General features: G+C 35.1%; 1 protein-coding gene and 1 long non-coding RNA gene across 3 annotated transcripts; one reads left to right on the top strand and one right to left on the bottom strand.

The window, feature by feature from the left end:
• The first annotated feature begins 5628 nt into the window (after window positions 1–5628).
• On the top strand, window positions 5629–7390 carry LOC123883820. Its single transcript, XR_006800468.1, has 4 exons — window positions 5629–5673; window positions 6527–6590; window positions 6878–7097; window positions 7308–7390. It is a non-coding gene; the product is annotated as an uncharacterized LOC123883820 (long non-coding RNA).
• Window positions 7391–11903: 4513 nt separating this feature from the next.
• On the bottom strand, window positions 11904–16845 carry LOC123883818 (histone H3.2-like). 2 transcript variants are annotated; one of them, XR_006800467.1, is made up of 4 exons: window positions 15827–16845; window positions 13890–14960; window positions 13473–13589; window positions 11904–13212 (listed from the first exon to the last, which is right to left on the bottom strand). XR_006800467.1 is itself a non-coding variant. In XM_045932754.1 (3 exons), the coding sequence occupies exon 3, from the start codon at window positions 12597–12599 to the stop codon at window positions 12081–12083; it is 519 nt and encodes a 172-aa protein (XP_045788710.1). In that variant the 5' UTR covers window positions 12600–13212; window positions 13473–13589; window positions 13890–14842; the 3' UTR covers window positions 11904–12080. The 2 variants fall into 2 exon arrangements, 1 of the variants encoding a protein (XP_045788710.1); XM_045932754.1 differs by lacking the exon at window positions 15827–16845 and having other exon boundaries at window positions 13890–14842.
• Window positions 16846–17113: the final 268 nt, after the last annotated feature.

The raw sequence follows: 17113 nt of genomic DNA, 5'->3' as shown, positions 1-17113 counted from the left end.
AAGCACCCAGTTAACATCTTTGTGCCCCCCATAGGTTGCGAATGAGAAAATCATCACTTTCTTTGTTTCTTGAAGTAAACAAACATCGAAAACACCTTTTTGAAGAAACGTACTCAACTGCCGCTGTTTAGCACTTCCACCCCACCCTCTATTATTTAACTACATTGCATTATATGTTTGGAGTCCGTCCATTTGACCAAGTCAATTTCTTATTTAAATGAAAGCTCATTATTTCATTGTTGAAACCTAAAATAAACGTAAGGGACCAAATATGTAGTTAAGCAAAAAAAAAAGTATCAATGTGAAACGCACCGTTTCATTTAAAAAAATAAATAATAATAATCTCACATTTCTTCTTTTACTTTCTCTACTTCCCCTGTTCCACGTTTCTTTCTTTCTTTCTTTCTTTCTTTCTTTCCATTTCACCTCTTCTTCTCATTCCAACAACAAATATCAACCATACACTTAAAAGGAAGACAGTACATCTCTATTATAAGCTTTCTCATGCTTCCACAAATTGTTATGATTTAAGAATAGAGAGGGAATTGAAGAGAATAATTCTTTATTATGAAAATTGAATTGTGATTCTTACACAAAGACTACTTATATACATTCTATTGAGCCTACCATAAGCTATGCTACACTATCTCTACAATAGCTTGAACTACAAGTTAGTTACAAAATGGTTAGCTATACAACTGATGCTGCTGCTTAGGCTTGTTCTGAATCATCACTTAACATCCTCCCACAAGCTGATGCTTGGTATATATCAAGCAATCCAAGCTTGGACAAGAAATTATTGAACTTTGGTGCAGGCAAATGCTTTTGTCAGAAAGTCTGCTAATTGATCTTGTGTTGAAATGGGGAGCAGCCTCATTAAGCCTTCTTGTACCTTCTCTCTAACAAGGTGGCAGTCTATCTCTATATGCTTAGTCCTTTCATGGAAGACAGGATTGGAAGCTATGTGTAATGCACTCTAGTTATCACAAAATAATACTGGCTGTTTGGAACTTTCAATCTGTAAGTCTTTCAGCAAGTATAGCAGCCATGTTAACTCACAAGTTGCTGAAGATAGTGCTCGATATTTTGCTTCAGAGGATGATTTGGATATAGTTGACTGCTTCTTAGCTTTCCATGAAACTAATGATGAACCTAAGAAGAAGCAATACCAGTTGTTGATTTCCTTGTATCTAAGCACCCTGCCCAGTCAGCATCTGAGTATCCAAGGAGTTGGATATCTGTGTTTCTGTGGAACATAAGGCCTTTACCAGGATTATGCTTGAGATATCTAATGACTCTACAAGCTGCTTTGTAGTGTGTTACAGTAGGGCTATGCAAGAACTGGCTTAGCTGTTGTGTTGCATATGTTATGTCAGGCCTAGTGTTTGTGAGATACAATAGTTTCCCTACAAGTCTCATGTACAAGCTTATATCTTCAAATGGTTTCCCATTGTCTTGATGTAGCTTGATAGAGGGATCCAGAGGTGTAGATGCAGGTTTGGAGCCAAGTAAACCTGAGTCATTGAGCAGATCAAGACAGTACTTCCTCTGAGATATACTAATGCCTTCTTTGGAATGAGCAACTTCCAATCCAAGAAAGTATTTCACAACTCCCAAATCCTTGGTTTTGAAGTTATGATCCAGAATAGTTTTGATTCTATCTATTTCTTGCATATCAGTACCAGCCAATATCACATCATCAACATATATAAGTAAAGCAGTGAAATTGTTTTGTTGATTGAGTGTGAATAATGAATAATCAGAGGTGGATTGTTTATATCCCTCCCTGACTAACAAAGATGTAAGCTTCTCATACCACTTTCTACTGGCTTGTTTCAAACCATACAAACTCTTGAGTAGCTTACAGACTTGGTTAGGCTTATTGCACTGAACACCATCTGGTATTTTCATGTAAACATTCTCCTGTAAATCTCCATGTAAGAAGGCATTATTTACATCCAACTGATGTAAGAACCACCTTTTAATAGATGCAATGGCAAGTAACATTCTAACTGTAGTGAGTTTAGCAACAGGTGAGAAAGTGTCAAAGAAATCAAGACCTTCTACCTGATTATAGCCTTTAGCTACAAGTCTAGCTTTGTATCTCTCTATGGTGCCATCAGACTTGTGTTTAATTTTGTAAACCCACTTGTTGCCAATTGGCTTAAATTGAGGTGGTAAGTCTACAATCTTCCAAGTACCAGTACGAGCCAATGCCTCAAGTTCAGAATTCATAGCTTGAATCCAATGTTCTGACTTACAAGCTTCATTATAGGTTTTAGGTTCTGTGTGTTGTGTGAGAGACATTGTGTAGACACTATGTGAAGAAGACAAATGATCTAAAGAATGAAATGAGGAGATAGGATAGAGAATACCTGGAGATGATGATTGTGTTGATGAGTTAGAAGAGCTGCACACATAATCAGACAGATAGGAAGGTTTATGCTTTTTCCTGTCAGGCCTAACCAATGGTGATGTAGTAATGGGTGTATTGTTAGGTAAATTATCTTGTTGGTTAGAAATGTTAGAAGGTGAGTTATCTGGTGGTGGAATGGTAGAAGTGTCAGATGATTGAGGTGAATTATCTGGTGGTGGAATGATAGAATCACAGTCAAGGGTGGAATGGTAATGCCAATGGATTTTTGAATTATTGGTGGTATAGGGCAAAATATGATCAAAATGTTTGACATTTCTGGAAATGAAAATGTCTCTAGACTCAAGATCAAAAATAATTGTCCCTTTGACACCTTGCTTGTAGCCTAAGAAAATACATTTTCTGCCCTTTGGGGATAGTTTTGATCTATTAACAGTCAAAGTAGATGCATATGCAAGGGAGCCAAAAACTTTTAAATCATTTAAGTCAGGTAAAGATTGATGTAACATTTCATAGGGTGATTTATTTTCAAGCACAGGTGTAGTAATCCTGTTGATAATGTATGTAGCATGCAATACAGCATAAGACCAAAAATGTTTAGGCAAATTTGACTGATATAAAAGAGCTCTAGCAATGTTCAAAAGATGTTGATGTTTCCTCTCCACTCTACCATTTTGTTGTGGAGATTCTACACAACTTGTTTGATGTACAATACCTTTAGAAGAATAGTAATCATGCATTAAAAACTAAGGTCCATTGTCAGACCTAACAATTTTAACTTGATGATTATACTGAGTTTGTATCATTTTAAGTAAATTTACTACATGATTTCTAGTTTCAGCTTTGGACTTCATTAAGATAATCCATGCAAATCTGCTATAATCATCTACAGTAGTTAAGAAATAAGAATGACCATGAATAGATTTTATTGATATAGGGCCCCAAATGTCAAAATGGATTACATCATAAGCATTGACTGCTTTATTAAAACTACTACTAAAAGGAAGTTTCTTAAAGCTAGCAAGGTGACAAATGTCACAAATTCCTTTATGATCTGCTATTACATAAGGAAATTTATTTTTCAAACTAACAAGTCTATGATGGGAAGGGTGCCCTAATCTAAAATGCCAAAGAGCAGTTTTGGGAATGGTGGCATGGTTAGAACCATCAATGGAAGCCACATGAGCCAATCTATCTGTGAGTTTAAGGTGATACAGGCCTTCATGCTCATCACCAGAACCAATCATCTTCAAGCACTTCTTGTCCTGAATGATACATTGTGAACCAGTGAAATTAACAATGTAATTAGATGAACTACATAATTTTGACACAGCAAGTAAATTGATTGAAAAAGCAGGCACATACAAAACATCATTGATGACTAAATTTGAAGAAAAATTAACAACACCAGAATACTTTGCAATTGCAAAGTTTCCATTAGGCAATTTAATATGGATAGGATTGATTTCAATATATGATTGAAACCAAGACAATGAATTGTATATGTGGTGACTAGCACCTGAATCAATAATCCAAGTACCAAGAACACATGCATTATGAGAAGAAAGTTGAATACCTTTGTGAATCACTGATGAATGATCAGTGATGATGGAAGAACCAACCTGATTGGAGCTTGCAGAGCCAGAATTGGATGCAAGATTGGAATTCTGAAGGAGAGTCATGAGCTTATCATACTGATCTTGAGAGAGTGATGGAGGAGTAGAAGCAACATTAGAATCATTACTACCTCCCTCAGCTGCAGCATTGTGAGCAGATGAAAACTTCTTCATATGTGGTGGTACACCATTCTTTTTGAAGCAATTTTCAACCACATGATTGTCCTTTCCACAATAAGAACAATTACGTGAAGAAGCTTTGGAACTAGAAGAAGGTTTCGCGGATTTTGCAGCATTAACCAAGATCTTAGAATCATCAACTTCAGCAAAATTACCTTGACGTTTGTGCTGGATAACTAGGGAGAAAACTCTGTTAATTGGAGGAAGAGGCTCCATGATCAAAATCTGTGATTTAACTGTGGAAAAATTCTCATTCAAACCAGTAAGAAAACGAACGGTTTGAAGCAAGGTGTGATTTCTACGCGCAGATCGCATAGCTTCGCAAGCACATCGCTGACGGCAAGTACAAGAAGGAATTGGAAGATACAACTCCAATTCTTCCCAAAGAGTCTTGAGTTCAGAGTAAAAATCAGTTACAGAACGGTTATCTTGTTTCAAAGCATAAATTTCTTGTTGAAGTTCAGAGATACGAACCAAATCACCTTGTGAGAAACGTTCACGAAGATCATTCCATATATCAATGGCGTTCTCCATGAACACTACAGACTGAGCAATCGAAGGAGAAACATAGTTCAAAATCCAAGATGAAATCAGCTGATTGCAACGATGCCAAGCACGATACGCAGGATCAAAGTCATCGTCCGGCATTGGAAGAGCACCGGTGATGAAATCAAGCTTCATCTTCGCACCGAGAGCACGTTTCATAGAACGTGACCAAGAGTGGTAGTTAGAACCGGTGAGAAGAGGAGTAACAATGACGGAGGAAGGTCCATCGCCGGGATGAACATAGTAAGGAGAAGAATTGTCAAGAACAGGATCAGGTTGAGCACGAACCATGATGAAAAAGATGAAGAAATGAAACCGTTACGGCGGCGGAAGAAAACGGTTACGGTGGTGGAAAAACGGTTAGGATCTTAATGGCGGATGATACCATGTTATGATTTAAGAATAGAGAGGGAATTGAAGAGAATAATTCTTCATTATGAAAATTGAATTGTGATTCTTACACAAAGACTGCTTATATACATTCTATTGAGCCTACCATAAGCTATGCTACACTATCTCTACAATAGCTTGAACTACAAGTTAGTTACAAAAGGGTTAGCCGTACAACTGATGCTGCTGCTTAGGCTTGTTCTGAATCATCACTTAACACAAATATTATTGGGTATAATTTTGGGGTTAGGGTTAATGCTTTAAGGAAGGAGATGAATACCCACTCTTGAAAATTTGTTCATTGAGATTGAGACTCTTTGAGGTATATTTATCAACTTACATTTCAATTAGTGCATATTTAAACATGATGATTAGTGAGTTAAAAATTAATTTCAATCCAGAAATTAGAGTATATATTAGAGAATATTTCATGGTTACTGAAGTTCTATAATGAGTTTGTGAATCTAAAGAAAATATAATATTTATTGTTACTCAGATATTACGCCGGAAGCTTCACATTCTTCGCAGGAGTGGTTGGAGAGCAAACTTAGTTGATTCGTCATAACAGTGAGTTGATGATGATCATTACTACTTATTTTTAATATCAATTTTATGTTATTCCTTTTCTATGTTAATATTTACTATAAATGTTCCTTTGAAACCTTTTTCGTCATCGTTTATTTATTTTAAAGCCGTTGACATTTACATGGACTCTAGTTTGATTTATTTATGATATTTAAAGTAGCGGATTTGAAATTGTGGTTTGATTTCGTTTATTTTTACATGGATTTGGAATTTGGGTTAAAACATTATTCTAATGAAGTGTTTTTGCGAAATCACGGTTTTGACCATTTGGCTGTTAACGGAAATAACGATCTAGGTGCACCTAGTTATATAATATCGAGCAGAAAAGGGCTATTCGTTAGATGGAGCCGCCCCTAAGTGAAAGGCTCCTCTTAGGAGGAAAGGGCTATCAACGAGATGGAGCCGTCTCTCGATTCTCTCGTAACGAATTGACTATCAAAGAGTTGTAGACTCCCTAATTAAAGATGAGGATGTGTTTTCATAATCGAGGAGAAAAGGGTTATCCGTTAGATGGAGCTGCCCCTAAGTGAAAGGCCGCTCTTAGGAGGAAAGGGCTATCAACGAGATGGAGCCATCTCTCGATTCTCTCATAATAAATTCTTTTTATTTGATTGGATTTCCATACTTTTCTTATTTCAAATTTCAAACTCTATAATGATTTGTATCGAGTATTATTTATATCACGTAGTTACTACTTTACAATAATTATTACAAGCTTTTTAAAAAATCAAATGCTCGTGCCTTTGTGTGTTTCCCATTTAGTTGGTAGTGGTCGTTATCTCTCACCAAGTCCTTGTGACTTACTCCTTCATCTTCTTTTTTTTTTTTTTTTCAGATTCAAAGTCAGCTGAGTAGGGGGTTTCTAGCAGATATTGAGAGTCGTCAGTGTCATTCTTTTGGTAGGCTTCCTTGATGAAATGTTATTTTGTATATGCATATTTTGAGTTGGTTGAGTATCTACAGCTATTTTGAGTCTAGGAATATCTTGTTTTGAAATGTATAAATTTAAACATGTATATTTTGAAACTCTTGACTGAAAGATGTGTATGCTGCAAACAGGATTTATTTTGATTTGGAAACAATGAAAATGCAATTGAGACTTTGTTGAAATTTCAGGAAATATTGTTCTCAAGTATATAGTCATTTGGAAATATTATATTTATTGTTTGTTAAATTTTGTCATTAGGCTTGCCGGACTAGTATTAGTTCGTGCGCCGGTCACGATTCGAATTTGGTTCGTGACACAATGGATCCTTCAAAATTTCTTTTTGATATCGAAGCTTACAAAAGACGGTCTGAAATCGAAGAGAGGTATATCGTCAACCGGTTCAGGGAGCGACGAAACCAAATAGAGGAAAGATATACACCTCGTGTCAAGAGAAAATATCATGCAGCGGCAAACCAAGGTTTCAAATTGAAATATATGAAACATATACTTTCAAATTTTAGATTTGACGTGTATATATATTTATATTGTGTGTTTTTGTGTCGATAAGGTTTTGCTATTATCGAACTACAATGAGTTGTTTCCAAGGTTTGTTAAGTTGTCAATCTTGAAAAACAACGAGGAATTAGAATTTTGTTTTCTAAACTATGTTTCTTTGAATTTTTTGCAGGATCAACTAAGTGTTCGGGCAGTGAAGAGTGGAATGAATTCAAACAATATAGGGAGAAAGAGTTTGAACGATTGGACAAAATAGACATGAGGCAAGAGGAGACTAACCACGCTAAGAAGATGGAGATGTTTATGAAGCTAAGTTCAAAGGAGCATCTCGATGATCGGTGCAAAGAGATGTTGGAAAAGTTGGGTCGCGATCTGTTTGGAAATTAAATGTTGTCAAGTCATTGTTTGTCTTTTGTCGCGTTGTGTCTTATTTACTATTTAACTCCATTGCATTTAAATTATGTATTGTCAAGTCGTTGTTTGTATTTTGTCACTTTCTGCCTTCTCTATTATTTAACTACATTGAAGTATTTGTTCGGAGTCCGTCCATTTCAACCACTTAATCTGATTTCTATCCTTATCTATTATTTAACCACATTGCATTATATGTTTCGTGTCCGTCCATTTCACCAACTCAATTTCTTATTTAAATGGGGGCTCATTCTTCCATTGTTGTACCAATAATAAAAATCTCATATTACTAAAAAAATATCAATGGATCCTTTAGAATTTCCTTTTGATATAGAAGCTTACATAAGACAGTCTGAAATCGAAGAGAGGTATATCGTCAACCGGTTCAGGGAGAGCCGAAACCAAATAGAGGAAGGATATACCCCTCGTGTCAAGAGAAAATATCTCATCATGCAGCGGCAAACCAAGGTTTCAAATTGAAATATATGTTCAAATTGAAATATATGAAACATATGCTTTCAAATTTTAGATTTGGCGTGTATATATATTTATATTGGGTGTTTTTGTGTTCGCTACGGTTTTGCTTTTATCGAACTACAATGAGTTGTTTCCAAGGTTTGTTAAGTTGTCGATCTTAAAAAACGAGGAATTATAATTTTGTTTTCTAAACTATGTTTCTTTGAATTTTTTGCAGGACCAACTAAGTGTTCGTCCCAAGATGAAAAAATAGACGCGAATGGGATCGCGGATCTTAAGAAACCATTATTGCAGATTCAAGAATGCCGAATCAAGATTAAGGGAATGACTTGCACAAGTTGTTCACAATCTGTTGAGCATGATTTGCAAATGGCTGAAGGAGTCAAAAAGGCAGTAGTTGGTTTAGCCTTGGAGGAAACAAAAGTACTCTTTGATCCTAAACTCATTAATACCAACAAAATAATTGAAGTTGTAGAAGATTCCGGCTTTGAAGCATAACTTGTTAGTTCAAGGAATGATATGAACAGAGTGCATTGGATTTGGAACTAATGCTGCTTGTTTTTTACTCAGTATATGTTGTAATTAAAACACTGACTTCAGCTAAATTTCAAGGACAAGATTTCTTTGAGACCAGTTCTATGCTGATATCATTTATTCTATTAGGAAAATATTTGGAGATTATGGTTCCAACATCTAAATACATGACTACAAAATTTTAATCTTTATATTTTGGTTCCAACGGAGCTTCTGTCCATGAGTACATAAGGACTCAATGGGTCATCTCAACAATCCAACAACAATCATGTAAACACTATCCCCAAATATGTGTTAAACCAGTGAAATATATATATTCATGCTCAATAGGACTAATGTGTTGAGAAAATAAACAAACAAATTATCACTAAAAAGGAAGAAAATAACATAGGAACGTCATCATATAACATGCCTATTTTAGCTTAATAAGAAATGCAGATACTCTAACTAATATGCTTGCGATATGTTCTTCGCCGGAAAGAATGTCTTCCCTTTTAGCATGATGCTTAATGGAAGCTAACATGGTAGTGACACTAGGAACATAAGCTTTAACAGACGGGGTCATCGGAAGAGACAAAAGAGCTCACAACCTCACCATCCGTACGAAGACCAGTAATTGCGACATGTTGAAGAGAGTCGGGCCATTTACAACATATATTTTACTTTATAAATCCATTTACAACCGATTGCCTTCTTACCTGCAGGCAATTTTATCAAAATCCAAGTATGATTCAGAATCTGATGAAGAGAAGAAATTTCTTGATTCATAGCCAATTGCAGACATTTGAGTTTATAACAACTTGTTTAAGTAGGAGAATGTTTATTACAAGTTGAAGTCCTAGTATAGAGCATTGAAATTTCTTGATGTTGTCAATAGATGAATTATCAGGAACATCATGAACATAATGCATAACAGAAGGAAACATGTTGGAAGTAGTATCATCTAATTTGTGACAACATTGTTAGAGAGATACAAAGTAGTATCATAAAATCATATATGTTGTAATGGTTCAATGGCATAGTGGTGTTTTTCTTACTCGTCTGCATGGGTCCGACTATGTAGAGTTGGTTGGACAAGCTGTGAACCGGCCCTGAATCTGAATATGCCAAAATTTTCTTTATTGTTCTATATTCTTTTTCATTTGGTTTCAAAATGCTTATTCACAATTTATCTCTCACAAGATAACCATGATCCAAAAAAAAAAAAATAGTTGGTAGTGTTCGCAATAGTTGCCATAATGCTATTTTGCAGCTAATGACACTGGCCATATTATATAGGACCAACGTTGAAGCCTAATTCTATCTTATGAACTAAATGCTTCAACTCTTAACAAACAAACCCCTTAAATTTTTAATTGCAGTTGTATGGTTCTTTGATAGCATTTGTTGTTAAAACTAAAATATTTTGGTTCTGCATAATCTTATATTGAAAGGTTAAGCATATTAATATGTCAATAATTACCACACCGAGTCATCGAACAATGAATCAAAAATCCTTTTTCATTAAGAATGGGATGCAAATCAAGTATTTCACTTACTTATCACCTTATAATAGATCTAATGCAACTTGCACAGATAACACAAACTCTGATTCCCTGCAGTCAGCAAGAACCCACTGTCATGATTGTCCAATCTTAATCAGTCAACCTGCAGCGTCTAACTGCGCGACTGTGGAAAGAAATATATATCTTAGTAGGCTAATAAATTGATAAAGGATGCTTGAACAATCTATAGATGTGGAAAAAGGTTGCATGAAGTGGTATATTACATGATAAACATTCTAATTTCTAATGAGGTTTTAGAAGATTCCAAACTATATCTAGCACAAACAATATTGGCAACTGTGATTAGCTTAGCTGATGATGTACCTTTTGAAAGTTTATACCAGCTTCTGAAAAAGGAGGGTATATGACTTATATTAGCAGATGGTGGAGATTCAATTACAAGACAATTTAGTGGATAATGATGATAGGTGTGTTACAATACCAACAACATCATATATATGTCACACTAAGCAAAGAGGTTTTGACAATAGTTTCAACTTTACTCAACAACTTGGCAATATTCAGTTTTGCCAATGGTTCCATTGCTGAACAAGATGCTAAAGCTCCACACTATACCTCGCATGACGATGCAACGACAATATAGTTGCATCTTGGCTTCTAAATTCCCTTTCGCGGGGAATGCAATCCCACTGTTCTTCAATGCTCCACTGCAGCAGCAATTTGTAGTGACCTTAAAGAACGTTTGGAACAAAGCAACGAACCCAAATTTTTTCAGATCAAGCGAGAACTCATGGCTCTTCAACAAGGTACTCTATGTTTGTAGTTATTATTTGTGCAATTATGGTGGGATTAAACCCTGAAGTAATTTCACCTAAATGGAGTTTGTTATGAATTTTTTTATGGGACTAAACGATTATTTTGTTGCAATTCGGGGGCAGATTCTTTCCTTGGATCTATCCCTCTGATGACCAAAATTTTCTCGTGCTTCAAGATGAAACACAATGGCAAGTTGGTTCCTCCTGTGCTCTTTACAACTCAATGCTCAACAATACACTCAGTTGGTGAATCTCTTACAGCATGAAGCACCTTCTTTAGCTATTGATTCTTTTGCTGGCAAGTTTTTGGCTGTTATTCCTGAAATTTTCAACAAGCCTCTACCACATATGGATTATTAATTCTGGTGCCAATGATCATATAGCATGTACACTTGATTCTTTTACTTACTATAATCTTGTTTCATATACGAACTGTAAAGCTAGCTCATGACATATTTATGAACAATGTTATGCATATCCCTGATTTTCACATCAACCTTTTATCGGTTAGTGCATTATTAGCAGAAAAGTTCTTACTTCATTTACCATTTAAAAAATCATTATTTTCATTAGAAAGAAATTTAAGTGGAAGTAGAATGACCATCTATGAGCTACCATTGTAAAAACACAACGACACAAATACTGTAATATTGACCTAGATAATAATTTGAGAAAATGATACACTAATAATTCAATATAATGTGTCCAACACCAAGACACAGCCGATCCGATGAGCATATACGTTTCATAGTTATGACTTCTCGAGTTACATTATTTTCATGAAAAAATATGTCCAAAACTAGTCTCAGATTCTACAAAATGCATGATTCCACTATCAACCATGAAGGGTAAAATTTGAGCAATAGAACTGGTTTGTATCGATAATGTCCAGAAACAAATTAAAACAAGAAACCAGTAGATTGCACAAACACAGCAAAATAAGAAATTGAAAAAATCACAAACAATTAAAACAAAAGTAATTGAACAAAGATAAGAGAAAACATGAACAGCAAAAATTATAATTTCTGAAACAAAGACTGTTAAACCCATTCAATTCAAATTTAATCTGATTACATTAAAAAGTAGATCGAAACTTTCTTACAAGATAATGATTAGTCAAGATTCAAACCCTAACATAAATCTAACCAAGAACCGAACCCTAACAGAAATCTAATCGAGAACATAAACCCTAAGAAATCAAATCTAAGCCCTCTCGCCTCTAATCCTACGAGCAAGTTGAATATCCTTAGGCATAATAGTAACTCTCTTAGCATGAATAGCACAAAGATTAGTATCTTCAAACAAACCAACAAGATAAGCTTCATCAGCTTCTTGAAGAGCAGAAACAACACTACTTTGGAATCGTACATCAGTTTTGAAATCCTGAGCGATTTCTCTGACCAATCTTTGGAATGGAAGTTTCCTAATGAGAAGCTCAGTGCTCTTTTGATACTTTCTGATCTCTCTTAAAGCAACTGTTCCTGGACGAAATCTGTGAGGTTTCTTCACTCCTCCGGTCGCCGGAGCAGATTTCCGTGCGGCTTTTGTTTCTAGTTGTTTCCTTGGTGCTTTTAGTCCAGTGGATTTGCGAGCGGTTTGTTTTGTACGTGCCATTTTGATCGGAGAGAAAAGAGAGGGAAAATGAGTGTTTGGTTGTGATTTGAGAGAGAAGAAGGAAAATTGAGATGCGATGAGAGAGAAAGAAGTGTTTGGGGAATACATCAGGCTTATGCTCCATTGGGATTGAAACCCTATCAATAATGTGTCTGAGATTAGGGAACATAACTTCCAGATCAAAAGGAATATGTCAATGGTGCTATGAATAAAGTCTGCAACAGTAGCAGAAAGAAACTGATGAAGATTGACAGGTATGTGTAATGTTTGAGCCAAAGAATATTTATCACACCATCTCTCATTCAAGAAATTTATAGTAAAAAGCTAGAACTCCGACTTGAAACTACTCCATAAGGATGAAAAAATGTGGTGATTGATGCATTATTTATCTCTACAGACCTTGCTTCTCAGTAATATAGCCGAATGTTCCTGTTAATGTAACATGTCCCAACAAAGCTTTAAATTTGAGGCCTCGTTGAGAGTAAATAAAGACCTGTGGCCACAACCACCATGATTAAAAGGCTTGCACACGTTCTTCCAACTAACTACCAGCTTCCTTTGAGTGATATCCCCTGACCAAATAAAGCTCTTTATCAGTATCTCCAAATCCCGTAGTAAAGATAATGGCCATGAGTAGACAGTTCTTTATCCTCTTGCATCCATTGGCACAAATTAGGCTCTTCACTTGCATAATCAGTTAGCATCTTAATCTCTACCATTCCTACAAAACAAACAAAGGAAAAGCCTAAACTGAATCTCTTCACGCTCATGACTTGTAGAAATAGGCACTGCATCATCAACCCCCCCCCCCCCCTCCCTTTTTCCCTTTTTTTATTGAAATAACTACAATAATATGAATTGAATTATGAATGTTGCAAAAAAATTGTAGTGATTCTACAACTAAAACGAAAGAATGAAATCACTAGCCATAAAAGTCACAGATCTAATCTCCAGTTCAATGACATGCTTTATATGCAATACCTCAATGTGAAGAACCAAAAGTGTCTTTGAAGACTCTTTGTTTTGATGTTGCATGCCATTGCCCATTTGTTGTTTATGTTTGTTCCTCAATCCTGTTTTATCAAGCTCTTCAGCAACCTGAGTTTGAGTAGCAGAGAATAAGCATTTATCTGCTTAGGCAACTAAGTTATGATAGTATTTATCTACTTCATGAACCCCATATCTAAGAATCTAACAACCTCATCCAAAATCAACATTTGTAGGCACAATTACAATTAAACCCTACTCCTACTAATACACAAATGCAGTAGAAGATAAGGAATCATGAAGCTACAACATGAATTAATTAATTTGTACAATATGATCGCATAATAAATCCAGAAAATTCTTTTACAGCATGTATCTGCATGTATGTTGTATAAATAGTGAAAGATATACCTCAACTTTTGAAATCCAAAACATCCGTCCAATTCATCATGTCGTGTAATCGACCAGGCCAGCTGATCAAGATGTTTTCTCCTTGTTCCTCAATTTTCTTCATGTCAGTTTTTACTTCCACTCCACCAATGAGGATCATTGACTTAATAATCGATAAGAAAGGCTTCACGTGCGTAAACTGAACATAAGCTCAGTAAATAAATAAGTTTGAATCGACACAACAAGTGAAATGAGAAGATGGAGGAACCTGGAGAGGTTTTTCCTGAACGGTGCCAGTGGCGTCCTTGAAGCTTGCTCAATAAGCATACCAACCTGTCTTTGCAAATTTTATGTCTAACAAATGACATAGTGATGGTTGAATAGAATGCATCAAGAAGTGTTGATTAAAACCAAAATGACCAGAAAAAATGAATAGTTTGAAATCAATTACTTAGATGGAGTCGGATAAGAAAACTTAATGGAAAACTAACTTACCTTATAATCCAAATGATCAATAAAGTAGCAGAGAGATCAACAGTAGATTTTGTGATAATCCAAAATATTAACTTACCTTAATGAAACCATTATTACCAATCTAGGTGACTTTGGCAAAGGATCTTTGATTTTGCTTTTATGCTCATCAATTCATGAAAGAATGACACATGAAATAAACAATAACAAGTGTAAGAATATGAATTCAAACATAAAAACATCATACAAAAACTCAAGTGTCATAAATTCCACTACCAAAACATCGAAACAGAACAAGTTATAACAAAAATAAGATGATAAAATCTTGTTCATTCAATTCAATTAACAAAAATAGACATTTTTTAAGTTAGTCATACGACATTTTTATCTTCTGCTGTGTCATTTCTCCTCTCGAAAAATCAAAAACCTCTTCACTCAAAAGTTGAACAGACATTTTTTAAGTTAGTCATAGACATAAGAAATAAAATCTAATGAAAACAGGGATAAACCTACTTTCAGTATAGCCATGCAATTCTCGTAGATTGTTTCACTAGTTTTAGCTGCTGAGACAACATCAGGAATGAAGCTTCGCCATCTTGTTGGCCACTCGTGCTTCAAAATCTGTTTATGAGACACCCACCATTACATACAAAAAGATACAAACAATAATATCTTATAGGGAGATTTTAAATCCAGAATAACAACAAAGTGAAAAGAAATCGACAACCCTATTAGAAATTTTAAGAAACTGCAGAAAATATCGTTTTCATCTCGAATCTTGATATAAATGTGAGTGTATTAAGCATTGCACCAAAAATAAAAGACTTATTATAGAAAAAAGGGAAAATAAAAATCTAAGCAGATTGAATATATAAATGGAAAAGAAAAGGATAAGCCACATGCACAAAATAACTGGTTTAGAGACTAAAAGGTAATTCAAAAAAATTGACAACATCACCCACACGAAAACATGGTGGCTTCTAGGGTGAGGGCTCAACTAAGTCCATCACCGGTGTTGCAGTAAAATTTTACAGTTAGATTTACTCAACCGCCAGATTTGATGAAAAAAAGAGAGAATATATAAACATTTTTACACACAATTTTGCCCCTTTTTCCTATCTATTTGACGGTTGCATCTCTGTAATGTTTCACTGGTGAAATTTCACAAGTACAGTTACAACTGCTTTGAAAAAAGAAAACACCAAGGATAAAGATAGAACGATGGATAACGTTGAAGTTAGAAAAGAGTATAAATGATTCGTACTAACAAATGACATATAGTGATGGTTGAATAGAATGCATCAAGAAGTGTTAAAGATTAAAACCAAAATGACCAACAAAAATGAATAGTTAGCAATCAATTACTTAGACGGAGTCGGATAAGAAAACTTAATGGAAAGCTAACTTACCTTATAATCCAAAAGATCAATAAAGTAGCAGAGAGATCATCAGTAGATTTTTGTGATAATCCAAAAATATCAACTTACCTTAATGAGACCATTATTACCAATCTAGGTGACTTTGGCAAAGGATCATTGGTTTTGCTTTTATGCTCATCAATTCATGAAAGAATGACACATGAAATAAACAATAACAAGTGTAAGAATATGAATTCAAACATAAAAACATCATACAAAAACTCAAGTGTTTCAATTCTATACTTCATATACAAGAATAAATTCCACTACCAAAACAACTAAACAGCACAAGTTATAACAATAATAAGATGATAAAATCCTGTTCATTCAATTCAATTAACACAAATAGACAAAGGATCATCAACACCTTGCTTTTTCATCGGAAAGCTTCAATCTTTTACCGTTGTTATCGTGATTATCCGCATCAAAATATAATGATTTCCCACAAGACATATCTAACAATGATTGAGCAACCTCACGGACATCATCATCAATGACAAATCTCTTGGAACGTTTACGGGTCTTGTAGGTTTTTGGGGGCAAAAACCTTGACAAGTCAATAGCATCTTGACAAGTCAAAAATGGAGAAGTACCCTTCTTGGAACTGTGACATCTCATATGTCCATTCAAAGCTCGGTTGGATGTAAAAGCCCTTGCGCAAACACGACACAAATAAGGTTTCTCCTGTTGTTGTTTCTCCTTGTTACGAACAGAAGAGGAGAAAAAGGTGATCTTCAAGATGCGATTTTGATCGTTTGTTTGAGGTGGTTGAACAACAGGTTTGGAGGTTGTGTGTGCTTTGGCAGAGTTGAATGTTTTCTTCTTATCAGTTTGAAGATCATTGAGATGATGATCACCCTTGTTGAAAAACAGGGTTGGATGATGATGAGAAGCAAAATCGATCATGGTGTTGTGAATTAGGGTTTGAATTGTGGAATTGATTGAGAAATTGATGAGCAATTGATTCAGAAATTGTGGAACAAACAAGAAATTAGGGTTTGAGGTTTCAAAGAAAGAAACGTTGCAACGACGTGAGAACGAGAGAGTGAGTGAGTGAGTGAGTGAAGAAGTTGAAGTGACTGATTAACAAAGCAAGAAAGAAACAATTAGGTATTCGGCCCAATGACTAACTAATTTGAGTAGACTATTCCCACGGCTCATTTACGGAGGCCTATTTAAAGTCAATTTTTTTTTGTTTTGTATGAACTAGTCCATCGAATGACATCAGAAAAAATCGAACCTACGATCATGAGAGAAGCACACTCTAAGGTCTCAAGTCAATACTACTATATATCCCATTTTGGCTTGTTCAAAAAAAAAGTCAATACTACTAGACCAACTCACATGGGTTAGCCC

The sequence above is a fragment of the Trifolium pratense genome, linkage group LG5, assembly GCF_020283565.1.
Source record: "Trifolium pratense cultivar HEN17-A07 linkage group LG5, ARS_RC_1.1, whole genome shotgun sequence".
Classification (NCBI taxonomy): Eukaryota; Viridiplantae; Streptophyta; class Magnoliopsida; order Fabales; family Fabaceae; genus Trifolium; species Trifolium pratense.
The sequence above is the reverse complement of the archived record's forward strand: the minus strand, read 5'-3'. Positions and strand labels throughout refer to the sequence as shown.

Excerpts from the sequence above, each read along its gene's own strand:
- LOC123883818 (XM_045932754.1), bottom strand. The coding sequence starts at position 12,599 with ATGTATTCCCCAAACACTTCTTTCTCTCTCATCGCATCTCAATTTTCC.